Source organism: Protopterus annectens, chromosome 6.part0, assembly GCF_019279795.1.
Source record: "Protopterus annectens isolate FY-2018-M chromosome 6.part0, PAN1.0, whole genome shotgun sequence".
Lineage (NCBI taxonomy): Eukaryota > Metazoa > Chordata > Ceratodontiformes > Protopteridae > Protopterus > Protopterus annectens.
Window position 1 is genome coordinate 1950011327 of NC_056737.1, and position 18898 is coordinate 1950030224.

General features: G+C 36.9%; 1 protein-coding gene across 1 annotated transcript; it reads left to right on the forward strand.

Annotated features, from left to right (window-relative positions):
* Nucleotides 1–3479: 3479 nt before the first annotated feature.
* NEUROD1 (neuronal differentiation 1) lies at nucleotides 3480–7248 on the forward strand. Its single transcript, XM_044075261.1, has 2 exons — nucleotides 3480–3597; nucleotides 4766–7248. The coding sequence occupies exon 2, from the start codon at nucleotides 4775–4777 to the stop codon at nucleotides 5825–5827; it is 1053 nt and encodes a 350-aa protein (XP_043931196.1). The 5' UTR covers nucleotides 3480–3597; nucleotides 4766–4774; the 3' UTR covers nucleotides 5828–7248.
* Nucleotides 7249–18898: the final 11650 nt, after the last annotated feature.

Genomic DNA, 18898 nt, shown 5'->3' on the forward strand with positions numbered 1-18898 from the left:
AGCTGCAACCAGAAAAAAAGCATTTTAGCACAGCACACTTTAACTCAAGCTTCTTAATTACAATGGGAAAGGCTGAGTGTATTGGGGTTCTCGGTAAATGGAAGGAAGAATGAATAAACCCAAAACCGCTCTTCAACATTGAAAACAGCAATATCCCAAGTTTTAATCAAGGCAACCCTTTAGCCAATAGCTCTGAGCAATTTATAGCAAGCTATTTTTCACACTCGCAGGTGCAATACGAATCAATTATCTTAATTAAGATAATGCCGCAACCCCAAGAGATTTAAGTCCGACGGTTTTGCACTCTGGACAACTACAATGCATTTTAATAGTATTCTCATCGTTGTTGTGTGTGTGTGTGTGTGTGTGTGTGTGTGTGTGTGCGCGCGCGCTCCAGAGTTTATGGGTATAACAGAGGCATTGTGCTTCCCTCGCCACCTGGGAACAAAGAGCTGCTAACAACTGCTAGTTTTAAAGGTGGTTACCCGGTACTTTGATCTATTCATACCTGTCAACTGATTTTCAAGGATGCCCCTAATTCCAGCTCAAAAATGATCTGTCCTTCTAAAATCTGTGATTTTTCAAGACTGTGTGGATCTTTACAGTCATTAAAGTTATGGATGTCTGTTACTTCAGAAAATGTATGCTAATTAAATTAGTATAATGATTTTAAAATTGATAAAATAATAACCAGTATATAAAAGCTGTCCCCTGATTTCGGATCATTGTCCCTGGTTCTTTTTGGACCTATCTGTGATTTTGGAGATTAAAGGTTGAGGTATGGTTGCAGTGAAGAGGCCGATATTTTAATTCACATTTTAGCTGAATATTATCATCCATTTCAAATATTTAAGCATTTATTGGTGTAGTTTCTTTTCTTTTTTTCAGAAACAGTCTCTCCCTTTTTTAATGTTATAGTGTTGCCTTTTGTTCCAAGGCCTCTGTACTTATTCCTGTTATCAAATGACCCGACACGTTAGTGGACAAGTATTACATAGCAGTTTATTATTAAGTAAGTTAAATTACTTTTATGACAGACATACGCTCCTAGTTCTAAATGCAGATACAGTTTGCAGGTTCTGTCTTTTGAATGATAGCCCCTGACACAAAGTGTTCCTGGAGTTGACGACTTTTTTTGAAGGTGGAGATGCTGAGAACATGGCAACGATTAGTGAGCCGTGAAAGGGACTTTATTAGTGCGCGTGCAAGTCGCGTGTAGTTCTAGTTAAAACCGTTGGGGAGGGTGTCAAGAATAGGACAGATGCTTAATCCTTTAATTCACAGTCCTAACTTTACAAGGGCCAAGTTACCCCAGTCTGCACGCGATTATTTAATGCAGGTATGAACCAAACGACCTAGTTACTGATTTGAGCCAAACATCTTATGTTCTCCTTACCCGAGAGAAAGCCTAGGCGTAAAATATTTATTTTGATATTGAAATCAATTCTCCTAAATTGAATGATTGTGTCAGGAAACAAAATGTGATTGCTTATGGGACCAGGAAAGGGGCTGGTATTAATTATTTTTAATACTCATTGCTTGTGTAAGGTGTGACAGTAAACGCCCCACAGTGATGGCAGCAAGGGCAAAAAGTGTGTTCTAGCTTAATTTCATAACCCCTAGCAAAAAGGGAAGAAGGAGGTCGGTAGAAATTTGCTCAGCTTTGTACCACCTCTTAGTCCCTGCTCCAAAGCCAAAAGGACAGAAACGGTATTTAGGTGATAGCTGCGACTGCTGGCCCCCCAGACAAGGGTTTCCAGTTATAGGGGGCTGAGAACACTATTACTATAAAACAACAAGCATCACTTCAAATATCTACAGGAAGGGCAGGAAGTTTTCAATGAGAAAGATAAGGAAAGCAGTGTCAAAATGATGTGTTCAAACAACGATCGCCATGTAAAGAAATAAATTTTTTAACCTAAAATAGTGATGCAATCCTGTATAGTTTCGAAAAACTGGTGGTCAATACGAACATATTTTAATGAAGGTATATGCTGCATATAATATGCACTAACTGAATTACAGGAACAGCAATATTCCCAAGTTAGTTTAGGTGTTACTGGCATGCTTAAGCCGCAACACTGCAAGACAACAGTTTATTTTCAGTGAACTGATGAAAGTCAACGTCAAAGCCAGTAAACCGACAGGCGCACACACCGCATAATACGGGTTTTCTCAACAATTTGTAAGGATGATCTCTTTGGTGATTGAAAAATACATTATCCATTATAAACAATTGCTTCGCACTTAGGATTCTATTTTCACCCTACATAATTTAATTATTTTCAAAACGTTGTCCTGAAGTGCAACAGGAATCGTCAGACCATCCTATCAGTTAACAAACTTATCTCAATGTGTTCTGAACCGCTCCTGTCACCGGTTTCTCTTCCAGTAACTCAGAAGTAGCAGGCAACCTTTCTTCTCTTCTGTGTCACAGGAGTGATTGTCACCAAGATTGCTGTAAAAGTGATAGCTATGCACTTGACTACAGATCTAAAGGACCAGACGAAAAGCACTGTTCAAAGTACTGTGGACAGTAACAATTAAGTGTAGTATCACAAGTGCCTTGAATCTTATATAAAGAAATAAGCAAACTTTGAACAATGCAGATTGCAGGCACGCCGATTTGTATCAGGGATCACAAAATTTAAAATAAGAATAGTACAAATCTTGCGCTTTACTGATGTCTTCAGTGGGGAAATTGTAACTAGCGAAACTGAGGAGAACTGCATAAACCATATTAACATAATTTTTGAACCATAGACAAAACAACTAAGAAACGCTACAGGCTCATGGAGACCTCTCTTGTGCCCAATAAACATTACAGTGCAGTGATTTTGGAGTACCGCGTTCTGATTAGTTAATGCATATGTGTAAAAGTTCAGTGAAAAGTGCCGCAATAGAAAAAAAAAAGGTTAGCTAAAACCAGAGCAGCTAACTATAAGAATTACATTGCCTGCAACACTACTACAAGGGGAAAAGAGTAATTAGTATCAGAAATGTGCAAGGGAAAAAGTAATACATATGTGTATGCGTGGGGGGGGGGGGGGGGCAGAAAGGTGCAATATAGTTCTATATATACTTTCTAAATGTTTCATATTGATATTCATCGGCTATGCTTTAAGATACTATCTACCAAAAGTCATCAAGTGGAAAACTCTTTGTAAAGAGATAATTTGAAAGGGGTACCCTTTTGCTGAAAGGGTTAATCTATCCTGCGGGTACAAACAGGTCCATAGAGTGTCTAACTGGCGACAGATGGCTATTTTCATTTGGCCACAAAGGGATGGAAGAGAGAGCTCAACTGAATACAAATGGAATGGCCACGTGACGTCGGGCAGTTTGCTTGACGTTGTCGGCCATATGGCGCGTGCCGGTAAGGGGGGAGTGGGCGGAGTATGGTAGAAGTGGCGGACGCACGCGCAAGGCATTATCGGAGGTAATAGATACATTTCCTCTCACCAACGGGGCCACCACTATAAAACCTGAGTGTCTTGCACAGGAACCTTAGAAATTAGTGAGAGGAAAAATTCTAACCAGCAACCTACAAACAGTAGAAGGGGATGCACTCTTTACTGCGAAGGACTTAATGACAAGGTACTGTATTTTAGCAGAGTATCTCTGAATGCAAATAACCTCATCATTTTCAAAGATTCGTGCATGTAATAAGCTGTGTTAGTTGTTAGTTATGATCTGCAGTATTTAATATAAATAAATATTCTATTTATATGACAGATTGGAGTGTTAATAATCAGAGCAGTGTTTAATACCGTTATCCTATATTACAAATTGTTTTGTCTGTCCGCTCATGTGTAGTTTTAATTTATAATGTTTTAAATTACCGGTTTTCTTACCTGACGTCTAATATAAATGTCAACAGACTTTATAATTAGCGTACTGGTCATAAGAATAAGCCCAGTAATGCCAATCAATTGATTACAGACTATTCATAAATCATTAATTTATGTGTAGTGCAAAGGAGGGTGCCATGAAATGCCAGACCATATGCTACCTGTTACGATACCTAGAGACACCAAAACAAGAAAACAGCATGTAATGAATGATGCTGTTACACTAGACTGATGTCCTAATAGCAAGCCTCCATTGTAAGCCTGCAAGAGCAGTACTTACTGGCCGTATTAGTAAATGTGCATGATTGAAAGTGGAAAAGTACCACTCTAGCAAAAAGATGGTCTTTATTGAATAGTGTTGTGTGTGATGCTCATTATTGTATGTGTGTGTGTGTCTGCTGTCTATCTGCCTGCCTCAATTTTCATTTTTTTAAATGTAAGTGAATTGGACCACTTTGGTTTCTTTTCATTAACCTAGTAAGAAGAATATATATATATATAATATATATATATATATATATATATATATATATATATATATATATATATATATATATCTCGGGTTATATAGACTCACTCAAAAACATATTGTATGTATGCGGAAATCTGATGTCCCCAAGTTACATGCCAAAATAGCATCTCACTTATTGTATGGATGTATGGAAGAAGAAGAAAGTCTTCATCACTACATCTTTCTTGTTCCACATTCAAATTTTTCTGACTTGATGTTAGAAAAACTGCCTTAAGTTTTTATAAATTAAATAAATCAAATGACGCATTCACTCGCTCCGAATATAAAGGTACGCTTAGAACAATTTAACTTATTTATGAGCATTTTATCTCTAGTGTGGACATAGTATATTGAGAACTCTTATTCAAGACTAAACTTCTTTTCCTTTTCACTACAAATGCAGTGCTTGGAGATGACGAAATCATATACGGAAAACAATATAATGCCAGAGCCGAGAAGTACCCCAAGTTGGACAGATGAATGTCTTAGTTCCCAAGACGAGCATGAAGAAGCTGAGAAAAATGATGATGAACACGATATCATAATGAGAGTGGATGACAGTTGTATTCAAAATAGAGAAGATGAGGAGGTGGAGGAGGACGACGACGAAGACGAAGAAGACGAGGAAGAGGATGGCGATCAAAAACCCAAAAGGAGGGGCCCCAAGAAAAAGAAAATGACAAAAGCTAGAGTGGAGAGGTTTAAGATGAGACGTATGAAAGCAAATGCTAGGGAGAGAAACAGAATGCACGGCCTCAACGCAGCTCTGGACAATTTGCGAAAAGTTGTCCCATGTTACTCTAAGACTCAAAAGCTATCAAAAATAGAAACGTTAAGACTTGCAAAAAATTACATCTGGGCTCTTTCTGAGATTTTGCGATCTGGCAAAAGTCCTGATTTGGTATCTTTTGTACAAACACTTTGCAAGGGCTTATCCCAACCTACCACTAACTTGGTGGCCGGCTGCCTTCAATTAAACCCAAGAACGTTCCTTCCAGAACAGAACACGGATATGCCACCACATATGCAAGCCAGCGCTTCCTTCCCAGTCCATCATTATTCTTATCAGTCTCCCGGTCTTCCTAGCCCACCGTATGGTACTATGGACAGCTCCCACATATTCCACGTCAAACCACACTCGTATGCAGGAGCACTGGAGCCATTCTTCGAAAGCGCTCTTACTGACTGCACTAGCCCTTCCTTTGACGGGCCCTTAAGCCCACCTTTGAGTATCAATGGGAATTTTTCTTTTAAACACGAGCCTTCCAATGAATTTGATAAAAATTATGCCTTTACCATGCATTATCCTGCAGCCAGTCTCGCGGGAGCTCAGGGTCACGGGTCGCTCTTTTCTGGCGCTGCACCCCGCTGTGAAATCCCTATAGACAATATCATGTCCTACGATGGTCATTCCCACCACGAAAGAATTATGAGTGCCCAGCTGAATGCCATCTTTCATGATTAACATCTGGAACATATATTTATCCACGACAGAATAGAAGTTATAGAACTAATCCTATGAACTTGTTGGCTATCTTCTAAGGGAAGAGCGACGGATTAGGTATCAGAGTACTACAGCATACAGATACTACAGTGCTTCAAGTGATATGTACTTACTGTCTTTACTGCCTTTAAAACAGGAATGCGTATTCCTGTTTCATCTTATGTATTATTTTTTATAACTCATAAATGTTAAAGCTTCGCCAATAAGTTGGTGCTTGCTGTAGTCAGATCATATTAATTATCTGATCAGAATAATAAAACCACTAGCAATAATTAGGAATCTATGCAATTTTTAAATGAATAAATGGGCCAACTCAAAATATATATTTTTCAAGCAAGGTTTTACAACTTATTACCTTTCCCATGCTGAATTATTTTGTTGTGATTTTGTACAGAATTTTTAATGAACTTTTATAATGTGGATTTCCTATTTTAAATCATGCAGTTCCATCAATGTTTTATATGTATGTATCTATATCAGAACAATAGAATTATCTCTAATTTATACAAAATAATTTAACTAATTTAAACCAGCAGAAAAGTGCTTAGAAAGTTGTTACGTTGCCTTAGCACTTCCGCGTTGTTTTGGATAAGATTGCACAATCTTAACAATTGATTTCCCACAGAGAGTCCTGTTCGTAAATATAAATATAGTACAAACATAAAATGAATGAAGTAAAGGCGAAAGCGTATTTTGTTAAATACATATCAATCCAATTCAATTCTTGCACATAAATGTATATAGCTGTATTAACCGGATGCCAGCATCCTTTATTACCTATGAAAGCTGCTTGACTATCACTTACAGTTTGCACTTGTTGAAGTTTTATAAAAAGCTGTGTCCAGTGATGTTAAGATAAAGTGAAAATGCTCAGAATAATGAATCCAGCACATTTATATTGCATGATTTCACCCATCACATACAGAGTCAGTGTATCATTATAACAATAACTCGGTCATACAGGTAATCAGGTCATTAAAGCTGGGCTGTGAAGTAGCATATTAGCACAGTAGCAGAAACAAATTCACTCTTTTACTCCGTATTAGAACAATAGATATTGCATGCACAATGCAGTCCACATGAAGTGCTGTCTGAAGTGTAATGCTGGTTCAAATGAAATCAGTTTGTACTGTAATTTGTTTGTAATTTTGTATAGTTCAATGTATAATGTACATTGCGATTTTAGGTAAAAAATACCCATCAATTCAGATAATGAACATTCGGTCAATTGTTTCATTTTTCCATAAATGTGATATCCTTAGTGTAAGTAATTCCTATGGGATTATTGTTTTATTTTGATAGCTCACAAAAAATTGAAAGAATATTATTTGTAGAATAAAACCAATTAAAAATAAATCTGCCATTACAGCTTGTGGATTTTCTTAGAGAATTTGAGTTGAAAATGTATAAACAAAACATATATTATGAGGAAAACATATTTATCTACATTGCGACAGAATTATGTTTAATATGTGTTGTGTAGCAACGTTATATGTGCTGTATTACTGACTTAGCTTTGTATACATTTCCTTTCTGGTGGCAAGACATTTGGTTGTTACTGGAAATTTGTTTGCTAGATAATATATTCTTGTCCACGCCATACCTCTCAAGTGTACCTCATTATGAGGAACGTACCTCATTTGGGGTCTTAAAAAGTTCATGTTCCTCAACGTTCCTCAAAATTCCAAATTGAAAGAGTCTGTCACACATTCAGTATTAGGATTTTTTAAGTGAAATCCATGTTAAATAGAAATGAATCATATTAACTCATTAAAATATCTTCCTTATAAGTAAAACCAGTATATTTTAACAATCATATGGCCTTCCTAGTTGAAGTTGTTAGTAAGCCATTAGTACGTGTTCCACATTTTGCTCATTTGTTCCACATTATGAGGGCTAGTGTTCCTCATTTTGGAGATGGAAGGTTGAGAGCTATGGTCCACGCTCTGTCATCGTTTCCAAGTAAGTGTCACATTTAGTGTCCATTCTGTGGCGCAGATATTGTAAAATCAGAAATCATGAAAACAACCTCCTTAGTCATCTATTTTAGTGTAACACATTTAATTAAAACTAAACTTTTATATAAGCTATTTATTTTTAGCGTGTGTGCGTGTGTGTGTGTTTGTTGCACCCATCAGAGTTTTGTTGCCCCTCTTCTGCACTTTTGCGGTGCAGTATACAATAAACAACACTCCCTGTAGCGTTTTTATTTGTCTGACAAACAAACCGCTTTCCCCAAAAGACATAACCAAACTGAGACAAAGTTCTGCTGCGCAACCTTAAAATACTTTGGCAAATGATTTTCCCGAAGATATGATGTCAGTAAATATGACACCAAGTTAATATAGTTGCTGGATTTCAGTACATATTTGTTTTTATGGTTTGCATTTCGTTTATTATGCAGCAAATTAGGTTGTGTTCTTACAGCAAAACAATGTAATTATAGCTTGAAGTTTTACTGGTAAAGCTCTCTTTGATTACTTTTGTTTTACCGCTTATTTACCCTAAACAAAGTTCGTCTGTAGGTAAAATTAAGGTGTCACAGATGATGTACTTTTAAATTGAGTCAGATAAGTATTTGGTTATTTTCTTTCACGGTATCGTTTAGGGGAAAAAAACTTTTTAATTCGTGCGACATGTTATCATTTGCTGCATCGGGGCGCTGCCTCTACAAATGAAAGTTAGAGGAGGTAGGGGTTACTTGTAAAATTAATTCAACCAAGACGTGAAAGTCATAACTGATTTTGTTCTTTAAAAGTCCAAGAAACAAGGTAGTTTTCTCCCAAAAGCAAATAAAACAACAGGTGACCTTCTAGCGCGCGCGTGTGTTTGTGCGTGCGTGTGTGTGTTGAATGGTGGGGCTTTTGTTGATGATCAAGGTAGTGTGGGAGTACCCGTCCGGTGAAAATGTGTATTTATTAATCAGGACTAGGATGGTACTAAAGCATACAAAACCTAGTAAGGTAAACATAGGATAAAAGCTGTAAGTAATGGATAGCTCAAACATAAATCAGTTACCAGATGAAAACTGAAACAGAAAAGATCAGAAATTACACATTTGCTTCTCTACCTCAGGAATAAAATAACGTTTTCTATACTTTGACAAAGAGCGCGCACATTGCAATATTTTATTCATACTGAAGCAGGCACAGATGTTCCTTCTGCAGGGGAGGTTTTAATTTATGAAAATTGTATTGTTTATGCATGAATGCTCTCTGCATAATATGCGGTTCTTCCCATCTGATGAAAAATAAAATGCCAAGATGGCAGTGCCAATGTCAGTAACATATTTTGCATATTTATTCCCTTAAATGTTTAATGGATACTTGGATTGCTTTTTGTAGTCACGTGGAATCTACTTTGCCCAAATAGAGTGATACTGAAATTACCGGCTATATTAAATAAAGATGCAGGCTCCATATATTAAAGTGCACATTCACATGCGAGCTCCAGCTAAAAGCTGTTTATCAAGTTCTGTACTTGCATGTAGGGACAACAGGAAATAAATCAAGTAAACACTTTTTTATCAGTTTTAACTCTCTGTCCTCTTTTGGAAATAAAAAAAACTATGTATTTTATCCATTTGCAGGTGACTCATCCTTACTCAATTAAATGGCATATGCTGTATGCACATTCTTTGGTTTAAGAGTATGCATTGAAATGAAAGCTGCTACACTATTTTATATCTAAATAAAATAATAAAAAAAAAAAACTCATTTTAAGGCTATGTAAATCAATTAGATGACTTGGATTCAAAATCTGGATATAGTTACCCAGAATTTGCCTATAACGACCACCAAGAAGCAAAAACTAACTGTAATGCTGTTAGATTAGGTTTGCTATGTAAATTAGCCTTCTTATAACTATAATCTTTTATGGTATAACAGACAACAGATCAAAATGACACATATACTTATTAAGGGTGTAGGACACATTTTATGTGATGTATAGCTTATTGAAAATGTGAAGTGAATTGGGGGACTGGACAGTCTAAGGTGTGTGAGGGCAAAATGGAAATTTCCAGCTGCACTCTTGCTCTCATGTCGGTGGGGTTACTCCACTGACCCCCCAACAGTTTATTTCTACTCATCCAGATGTTGGACAATGACATATACTTAGTTAATATACAAAAATGTGTTCTCCTTTCAACTTTTGATTGCTCCAAGTGTCATCCATGGTACAGTTCTAGAATCTTCTTTTTGCCTTTCTGTGAGTTGCTGTTGTGGTCTTCCCATTTTACTCCATATCCCAGGTATAGTGCATTAGGCTCAAAATAAGTCACTGCCTGGATTAACACTTAACTATAGTTTGGCAGGGGTCACCTATAACGTATCAAAGTTCTAGGCTTAGAATGTTATTTTATGATATTGCAGCTCCAAAACCAAAAATCTGTAACAGACTAGCTCGCCGAACTTGCACAAGGTTAAAGTAAATATCACATAATGTGCATCCTGAGTGGCTTGGTTATGCAGTAGGCTTCCACTCCTCCAAAACAAACATTAATATTCAAACTTCATCATGGTAACTCTCAAGTGTCATATCACTGGGACATTTCCAGCAGTCCATAATATAGATTGTGCTATGCAAATCTACATCAATAACCTGCTTTATCATTCATAAAGTTGTAATTCTAAACAAACAGATTTGAGCAAAAACATTATGGCAAACCAGAACATGAGGAAATGTCAGTCACTTATATACAGCTTAGCTTGATGTGGATCCTGATGAATGTACATTCTACAGAGAGTAATGCTTTTAAGTTATCCTTAACCAAACCTCTGCAATTGTATGTTCTACACTGATTACACTATTGTCATCAAGTGATGCAGAATTACAATGTTAGAAGTTCTGTATAGCAAGTACTTATTATGGTATTAAAATACTATATATATATATATATATATATATATATATATATATATATATATATACACATCTATCTATATATCTATATCTATACATATATATATATATATATATATATATATATATATATATATATATATATATACAATAGAGAGAAAAGTTGAAACTTTGGTACACATATAGATAAGGATATTGTTAAAGTTGCATGAGTGTGTGTATGTGCATTTCTGTGTGTAGACTATGTGACTGCCTTTTATAAAACAATTTTTTAAATGTTATAAGCAAATGTGTATCAAAAACAAATACATTTATTAAATGGAAGCCAGACTAAATGTTATTTGTTTTAAGGACTAGAAATTGTTGTTTAACAATATTGTATGACCATCCTTCTTTTATGAAACATTAATTTCCTGAATGCAAACTGGAAAAAAAATATCCATACAAGAACCAAAATGAATCTATTATATTTTTTGAGAAGAGAAGGGCTTGTAAATGTGAACAACATTTTAGTTTTTTTCCAATATCCCTACTTTATGTCCTTGTACTCTTACTTTACACTGTCTACTCCAAAATGTGTAAACTAGGAATATAAGGGTATAAAATGGTGATACTGCTAGTATCCTGCATCCGCTTCTGATACCCACAGTCTATTAATATGGATACTGGTAATGCCTCTTGTGAAAAGCTGGTAGTTTGGTACAGCGTGAAACTACTCACTCAAAGATATACAGATTAAAAAAAATGATATGACTTGTGGCAGTAACCAGATTTAGTTCATGTTCTGAATTATTCAATCTTTCATTTATTTTTAGGCCTCAGCAATTTATTCCTGTTAAATGTCAGTTAAATAGAGCAGAACCTATGATTTTTATAAGCTATGCTGTTGTACTAGATAGAGCTTTTAAACTGATAACATTTGCCAAGATGACACGAGAAGGTGCCATTTTATAGCCCTGGTGATGCAGGTTAACAGAGGACCATAAACATATAGAGAAGTACAGCAAGAGATGTGCAAGCTTTTTAAAATTATGTCAATATTCTGCACAAAGGGACTTTTTGACTTCTATGTAGTTATTTGCACAGTCATAGGTAACAGACACTACCACTGTTTTTATCTGCTGATGAGATTACTGCTTCCTCAAAATTGTGTGTAATAGCAGAAGATGCAGCAGCAGGACAAATAAATACATTTATTTCTTGTTTCTGTAGCTGTACGTGCTACATCTTGTAGTCCAGCGACAAATTCACTATCTCTGCACTGTTTACTTGGAGGATAAAGTTTTCAGTACATATAGCAATTAGGAATTATTATTATGCAAAAAAAGATCTTGTGGATTGTGCATTATTTGGGATATATTGAAGCAATGCACAATATTTTAAACAAAACACATAAAAACAATAGCAACAAAATAATTACGCTGCAAAAAACATGTGTCAAACTGTATCTCTTGAGAAGGAAGGCATAGCTGGACTTGTTGATTTTGGTCACAGATCATACTGAATAGCCATTGGTGGACATATAATAATTTATTACTAGTGTGAATGGCTAAGACCTCTGTTTAAACTAGTCTGCAACAATAGCCATACTCCTTTGTTTTCTTCATATTGCTCCGTTTTGTGATTCTGCTTTGGTGACAATAGTTATTCATTGACTATTACTGTGGTTACTGGACAACACAACTATTCACACTTTACTTCCATTTTATTTCCAGAGTTCATATGGTGCTTTGGAGAAATTTGTCAACATATTAGATACATATGCCCCAGATGACAGGAAAAAAATTGCTGAGATATTGCTTGCATACTGCCTTTGCAATTTGTTCATACTATAAGTTTATGCCATTACTGCTTAAGAACTTTATTTTTGCCACCGGATTTCCTGGAGTTGAAGGGCAATTGCAAATTAAGTATGTTAGCATGACATGGCATTGATACAGAATTAGAAAATATAATGGGATCTGTATTAGAACATCGAAAGTTTAATGGTTCGAATCACTAAAGGTCAACCTTTAATGATCAAACCATTAAAAATTTGAATGTTCAGAAAAAATAAATTAAAAAAAAAAGACAATCTAAAGGGTGTGGGCAGGGGTGCAAGCCCCCCTGCACCCCACACCCCCCACTACTTAAATATACCAACTCTGAGACCGCACTACATTGAAGAAAATGGAAATCTCCCCTTACAGAGATTTCCATTTACCCGTTTGACGTTCTGCACTTTCGCTATTCTCGTGTCGACAATGTCGGATTCAACATTGTCAGTCTTTGAGAATATAATAGGTAACCAAGATAATGCACTGCTTTGGTACATTCACCCTGCAGTTTTGACATGAGTAATTACTATCATGTCATTGTGGTCAGTGCCTGCTTTTAGCTCAAGTTGCATATCCGGACCATGGAATCACAGAGTTGTTACACAGTTTGTCTTCGTATGATTCAATGACATCCTAAAATTCACATCTCACTAGATTTCCACCACATAGGACAAGTTTAAAATGGTCTTATAAATTTAATTTATTCAAAATAATACCACATCTCCTGGACTGGCAGACACAAATAAGAGTATCTGAAGTTATTCATAATCTTATTGTCTTTCACCAGATTTCTCATGATACAAATCTGGAACAGGTTGATGTCCTACTTATATTCAATAAAATTAATTATCGTATTATAAACAATTATAGATGCCTATCTATGACCCCCTTCATAGCATTCAAAATACTTTAAGCCAAAACTTAAAAGTCAAACCAAATGCCTTTATTATGGATGACATCAACTATATGCACATAAAATGCAAACATTTACTACCAATAACAAATGTGCTCAGAGAGGTCAGGACTTTGTAAATGCCAATGAACTTGACCAAATTGTCCCCCTACCCATCTATAGATGTTAATCTTCTTATTCTTGTCCTCACAAACATGTTTCCCAATTACATCACCCCATTTGTTACCTCCTTCTTAGAAAAATCTGACTATCTCACTAAAATCTCCTCTATTAAAACCTGCTTTGTGGCCCCTAATAACTCCTTTACATTCAAAGGTTATTCGAAAACCAATTATTTACTGTTTACTGATCTTATTGATAATCATACATGGTATAGCTCCCCAGTGAACTTGTAAACAAGGCTACTGTCTACTCCTAAATATACTAATCCCTCTTGGGCATTTAGATACATTGAGGCATCCATACAAATTTGGTGTAAGCATATCACGTTTAGAATTATATCTGTACACTGCAACTACAGTATTAGCAAACTCTATAATAAAACAAACAAAAAAATCCTGGTTATCACTAAAGAATATTCACTTCATCATTATAAAACGGATTTAAAACTGGTAACTAAGTCTCTCAAACTTATTATTAAAAAAGGTAGGGACAGCTATGAACTACGGATTGCCACTAATTCAAAAGACAACCACGAAGACTTCTTCAGCTATATTAGGAAGCTTAGAAGTAATCTCCAATTTATACTGAACTTATCTCTAATTGTGCCTACATTTGTGATGCCAATAATGATGCTAATATTCTAGCAGATCATTTCTGTTTCAACTTCACTCTACTCACCTTCTTCTCTGTTCCTTCCATTCCTCCTCACACCTCCCTTACTGATTGAGTACTTTGAAATGTTTATTGAGGCCATGGATAAGGGGCATGCAGTTCATGCTGCATATCTGGACCTTGCTAAGGCTTTTGAGACTATCCCTCATGCTGGGTTATTGATAACTTTTCCCTAATCAACATTAACATGTGCATACTTCAGTGGATTGGTAACTGACTGTCTGAGAAAACTCATACTGTTAAGGACGAGGGTGTTTGCGCTAGTCAGAAAAATGCCACCAGTGGTACACCACAGGGCTCTGTCCTGGGTGTGTGTATGTATATATCTATATATATCTATATATATATCTATATATATATCTATATATATATATATATATATATATATATATATATATGGGTTCATGTCAAACCCACGACATGTTGAAATATCAAAAGTGACTACACCGAAACAAAACGATCGACATTTCAAAACATCGACAGTACAGGTATACGAAAAAACAGCACTAACATGGGTCCTGCAAGGGGGAAGTAAAGGATATGATATGATACTGTACCCATACTACTTCCCCCTTGCAGGACCCATATTAGCGCTGTCCTTTCATATACCTGTACTGTCGATGTTTTGAAATGTCGATCATTTCGTTTCGGTGTAGTCACTTTTGATATTTCAACATGTCGTGGGTTTGACATGAACCCATATATATATATATATATATATATACAGTAAGTATATATATATATATATATATATATATATATATATATATATATACTTACTGAACCCACTAACAAGGGAAACAGAGTATGTTATGGACTAGATTACCTTGTTAAATAGACTACATCCACCACCACTTTCTGGGTTACTAAGTCCACTGGGAATCTGTGCAGACAGCAGCCTAACCCCTGTCCCTGTACCCTCCAAACAGCCTATACACCTCTTCCTCATTCCTGCTCCTCCTCACTAGAAAAGCTTCTCATCACCAGTTCCTATACTTATCTGCTCCCTTTCTAACTCTTTCTTTTACCCTATCCTGCCCAGTAGGGGGCGCCTTACCCCTATCTATCTCTCTCCCTCTCCCTAAACTATTGAGCTAACTTGTACCATACTCCTTATTTGCTCTAACTCCAACTTACCTGGTACCTTTCAGTGCTTACCCCTCAGGAAGCCTTTCTTCTTCTTTCTCCTATATCAACTAACCTTCTCCACTCACACCTTATCTGCTCTTACCTTAGATACCTGAACTACTGATTGTTTTCCCTGCTAAACTTCTCTGTCTTGTCTCTACCCGCTCCGTTCGCCCTGCGGGCTCACTCCGCTCCCCTACCCCCAAATCCCACCCACCCCCAGTGCATCTAGGGATATACCTACCTAGACACACCCCCCTCCTGTTCCTCCAATTACAGCCCAACTACAACTATCCAACCGACTCCTCTTCTCCCGTTACCTCTTCCCAAAACCACACCCTTTCACATATACCACCTATTACTCTAACACTACTACACCCACAACAACTACAATAAATATCTACCTTTACAATGTTTAAACATCCCACCCTAGCACTAAAACATACCATAATCTTGTTCTCTCTCACTATCACTCTATTGTTAGCACACCTTACTACCTCCTATGAACAACCACTACTCTCACACCTCAACACACCACACAAACAAACTGCCTCCTTAGTTCCCATCCACCACAACCATCACATCAACATAACTTCAGTACCTAGCTATCTATTACCCAAATATCATAGAACTACTCACATCAAACTTGTTTACCCTAATCCCATAAGGATACCCCTCCCACATAGCAAATATACAAAAAGTACCTACCTAACACTACTCCTCCTACTTAAGAATGGAGATATTCACCCAAACCCAGGCCCAACTGACACCTCCTTAAATCAATCCAGTAAACTAGACCCCATTGATAACCCTCTGCTTAGACAACCCAAAAACTCACTCTCAGTAGCCCACCTTAACATACGTAGCATTAATAATAAAAGAACTCAACTCCATGCTCTCCTACAGCTGTACTCCTTTGATATTATTTACCTAACAGAAACCTGGTTAAAACCCTCAACAAAAGACAGTGAAATCATTCCACCTGGCTATAACATCTTACGTCTCGACAGACTATCAAAAAAAGGCAGAGGTATTGCCATATTATTTAAAACTAACCTTCAAATAACCACATACCACCAAAAACCTCCCCAGGACTCAAACGCTGAAATTCTTATTACCAAACTAGAACTAAACCCAGTCAAATCAATCTGTATTATCTGCATCTATCTACCCCCAGGTAATAACATTTCCACCATCGAAAAGATCCTATGTTGGCTATCACTAAACTTACCCCAAGAGATAATCATCTTAGGCGATGTAAACATCGATTGGGAATCTTGTAACAACAAACAACCTACTAGCCATATCAACCTTTATGTATTTTCTCAGACCATCACCTCCCCCACTAGAATAAATAAAGCTAACAAAAAAAAAAGTACCATAGACTGGATACTCACCAACTACCAACCCCATACCTATAAAACAGGAACACTCCCTGATGACATAAGTGACCACTTACTAACCTACATCATTAGGCTTAAAACCAACCCTCCTACCCAAATAATAACCAGAACTATCAGATCCAAAAAAACATTCAACGTGGAGTTATTCCAGAATGAACTAGAAGCATGCAACTGGACACCCTTAAAACATCTTCAACTAGATGAAGCGGTTGATGTCTTTAATGCTAAGTTTCTAACTATCCTCAACTATCATGCCCCCTCACGCTCCATCAGAATCAAAACTAAACCTGCCCCCTGGCTATCAAAAGAAACCAAACAAAAAATCACTCTCAGGAATAAAGCCTGGAACAAATCTCGCAACTAAAAACACCGCAGACTTCCAAACCTTTAAGCAACTAAGAAATGAGACCAAAAAACTAATAATGAACGATAAAAAAAATTTTTACCTGAAACCCCAACATTCTCCCCAAAAAAACACCCAAAAATTCTGGGCTACCATTAACCAATTACTACAGCCAAGTAAACCTGTCACACCCAACCCACAAGGCTCTGACATAAATAACCCCAACCAAACAGCAAATTCCTTTAATTCGTTCTTCACAGAAACTATTCAAACCTTAGCAAGTCAACTTCCCATCAAAAATGCAAACATGTCAACAAGCATAACAAACCCACCCCCTACTTTTCACTTCCAACCAGTCTCAACTACTTATATTCTCTCCCTTCTAAAAAAACTCAAACCATGTACTCCCTCTGCCGACCTATTACCCGCAGAATACTTGCAATTAGCAGCTAAAGCAATAGCCTTACCTATCTCTATTCTGATCAACAGAACCATCACTGAAGGATATGTCCCTAAACTCTGAAAAATCTCCCACATTATCCCACTCCATAAGGGGGGAAATTCTACTGAAATATCTAATTACCGCCCCATAGCCCTTCTTTCACCCTTATCTAAGATCATGGAAAGGTGTATACACAAGCAACTGCTTCACCACCTTCTCCATAATAACCTACTCTCTAACACCCAGCACAGTTTCAGACCATCCCACAGTACAACCACTGCCCTCCTCTCCTTTACAGATACAATCAACAAAAATCGCAACAATAACACCCTCTCCTCAGCAATTTTCTTAGATCTATCAAAAGCCTTTGACATGGTCAACCACCAAATACTCATTCACATTCTCCATTCCACCTCAATTGATACCCAATCTCTTAACTGGTTTAAGTCCTACTTACAAAACAGACATCAAGCAGTACTCTGGAACTCCACTCTATCCTCCCAACTACCTGTCAGCATTGGAGTCCCACAAGGGTCTATACTAGGTCCCCTGCTATTTTCCTTATTTATCAATGACCTACACCATGTGGCTCCCCAAGCCACATGCATACAGTACGCAGACGATTCAACACTTGTCTGCTCCGCCACATCTGTATCACACCTTCACTCCCTCACACAACACATATTTAACTCTGTAGAAGACTGGTTTTCCCAACATTGTCTACTACTCAACCCTAAAAAAACTAAGCTGCTCCTTTTACACCATCAAGCAAATCTCCCCTCATTGATTTTACCATAACATCAGCAAATGGCACACCTATATCACAAGAGTCAACTACTAAACTACTAGGCATTACCATAGACAACAACCTTAACCCGATGCCCATATTAACAACACACTAAAAAGCATTAACAAAAAAATAGGCTCTCTCTACAGAATCAAACCTTTCCTAACTCCAGAATCAAGAACAACTATAGCCCTCACCCACCTTATCTCACCCCTTCTCTATGCCTCCCCAATTTTTACTAAATTATCCAAAACAAATCTGTCGAAACTAGAAAACTCCTACCACAACATAGCCAGATTTGCCACCGGAAACCCTTACAGAACCCACCACTGTAATAATCTAAAACAACTAGGCTGGCTTGAATATCAACAGCAACTAAAAACTAACCAGCTTACCATAGCCCATCAAATTCTTTATCAACCTAACAAAACCCCTATACTATCAAGCCTGATTCACCCTTACCACAACCTAAAGTCCCTTAGATCTGCACACAAACTTCTTA

Bases quoted from the DNA above. Each gene is read 5' to 3' on its own strand.
- NEUROD1 (XM_044075261.1), top strand. From the start codon at position 4,775: ATGACGAAATCATATACGGAAAACAATATAATGCCAGAGCCGAGAAGT.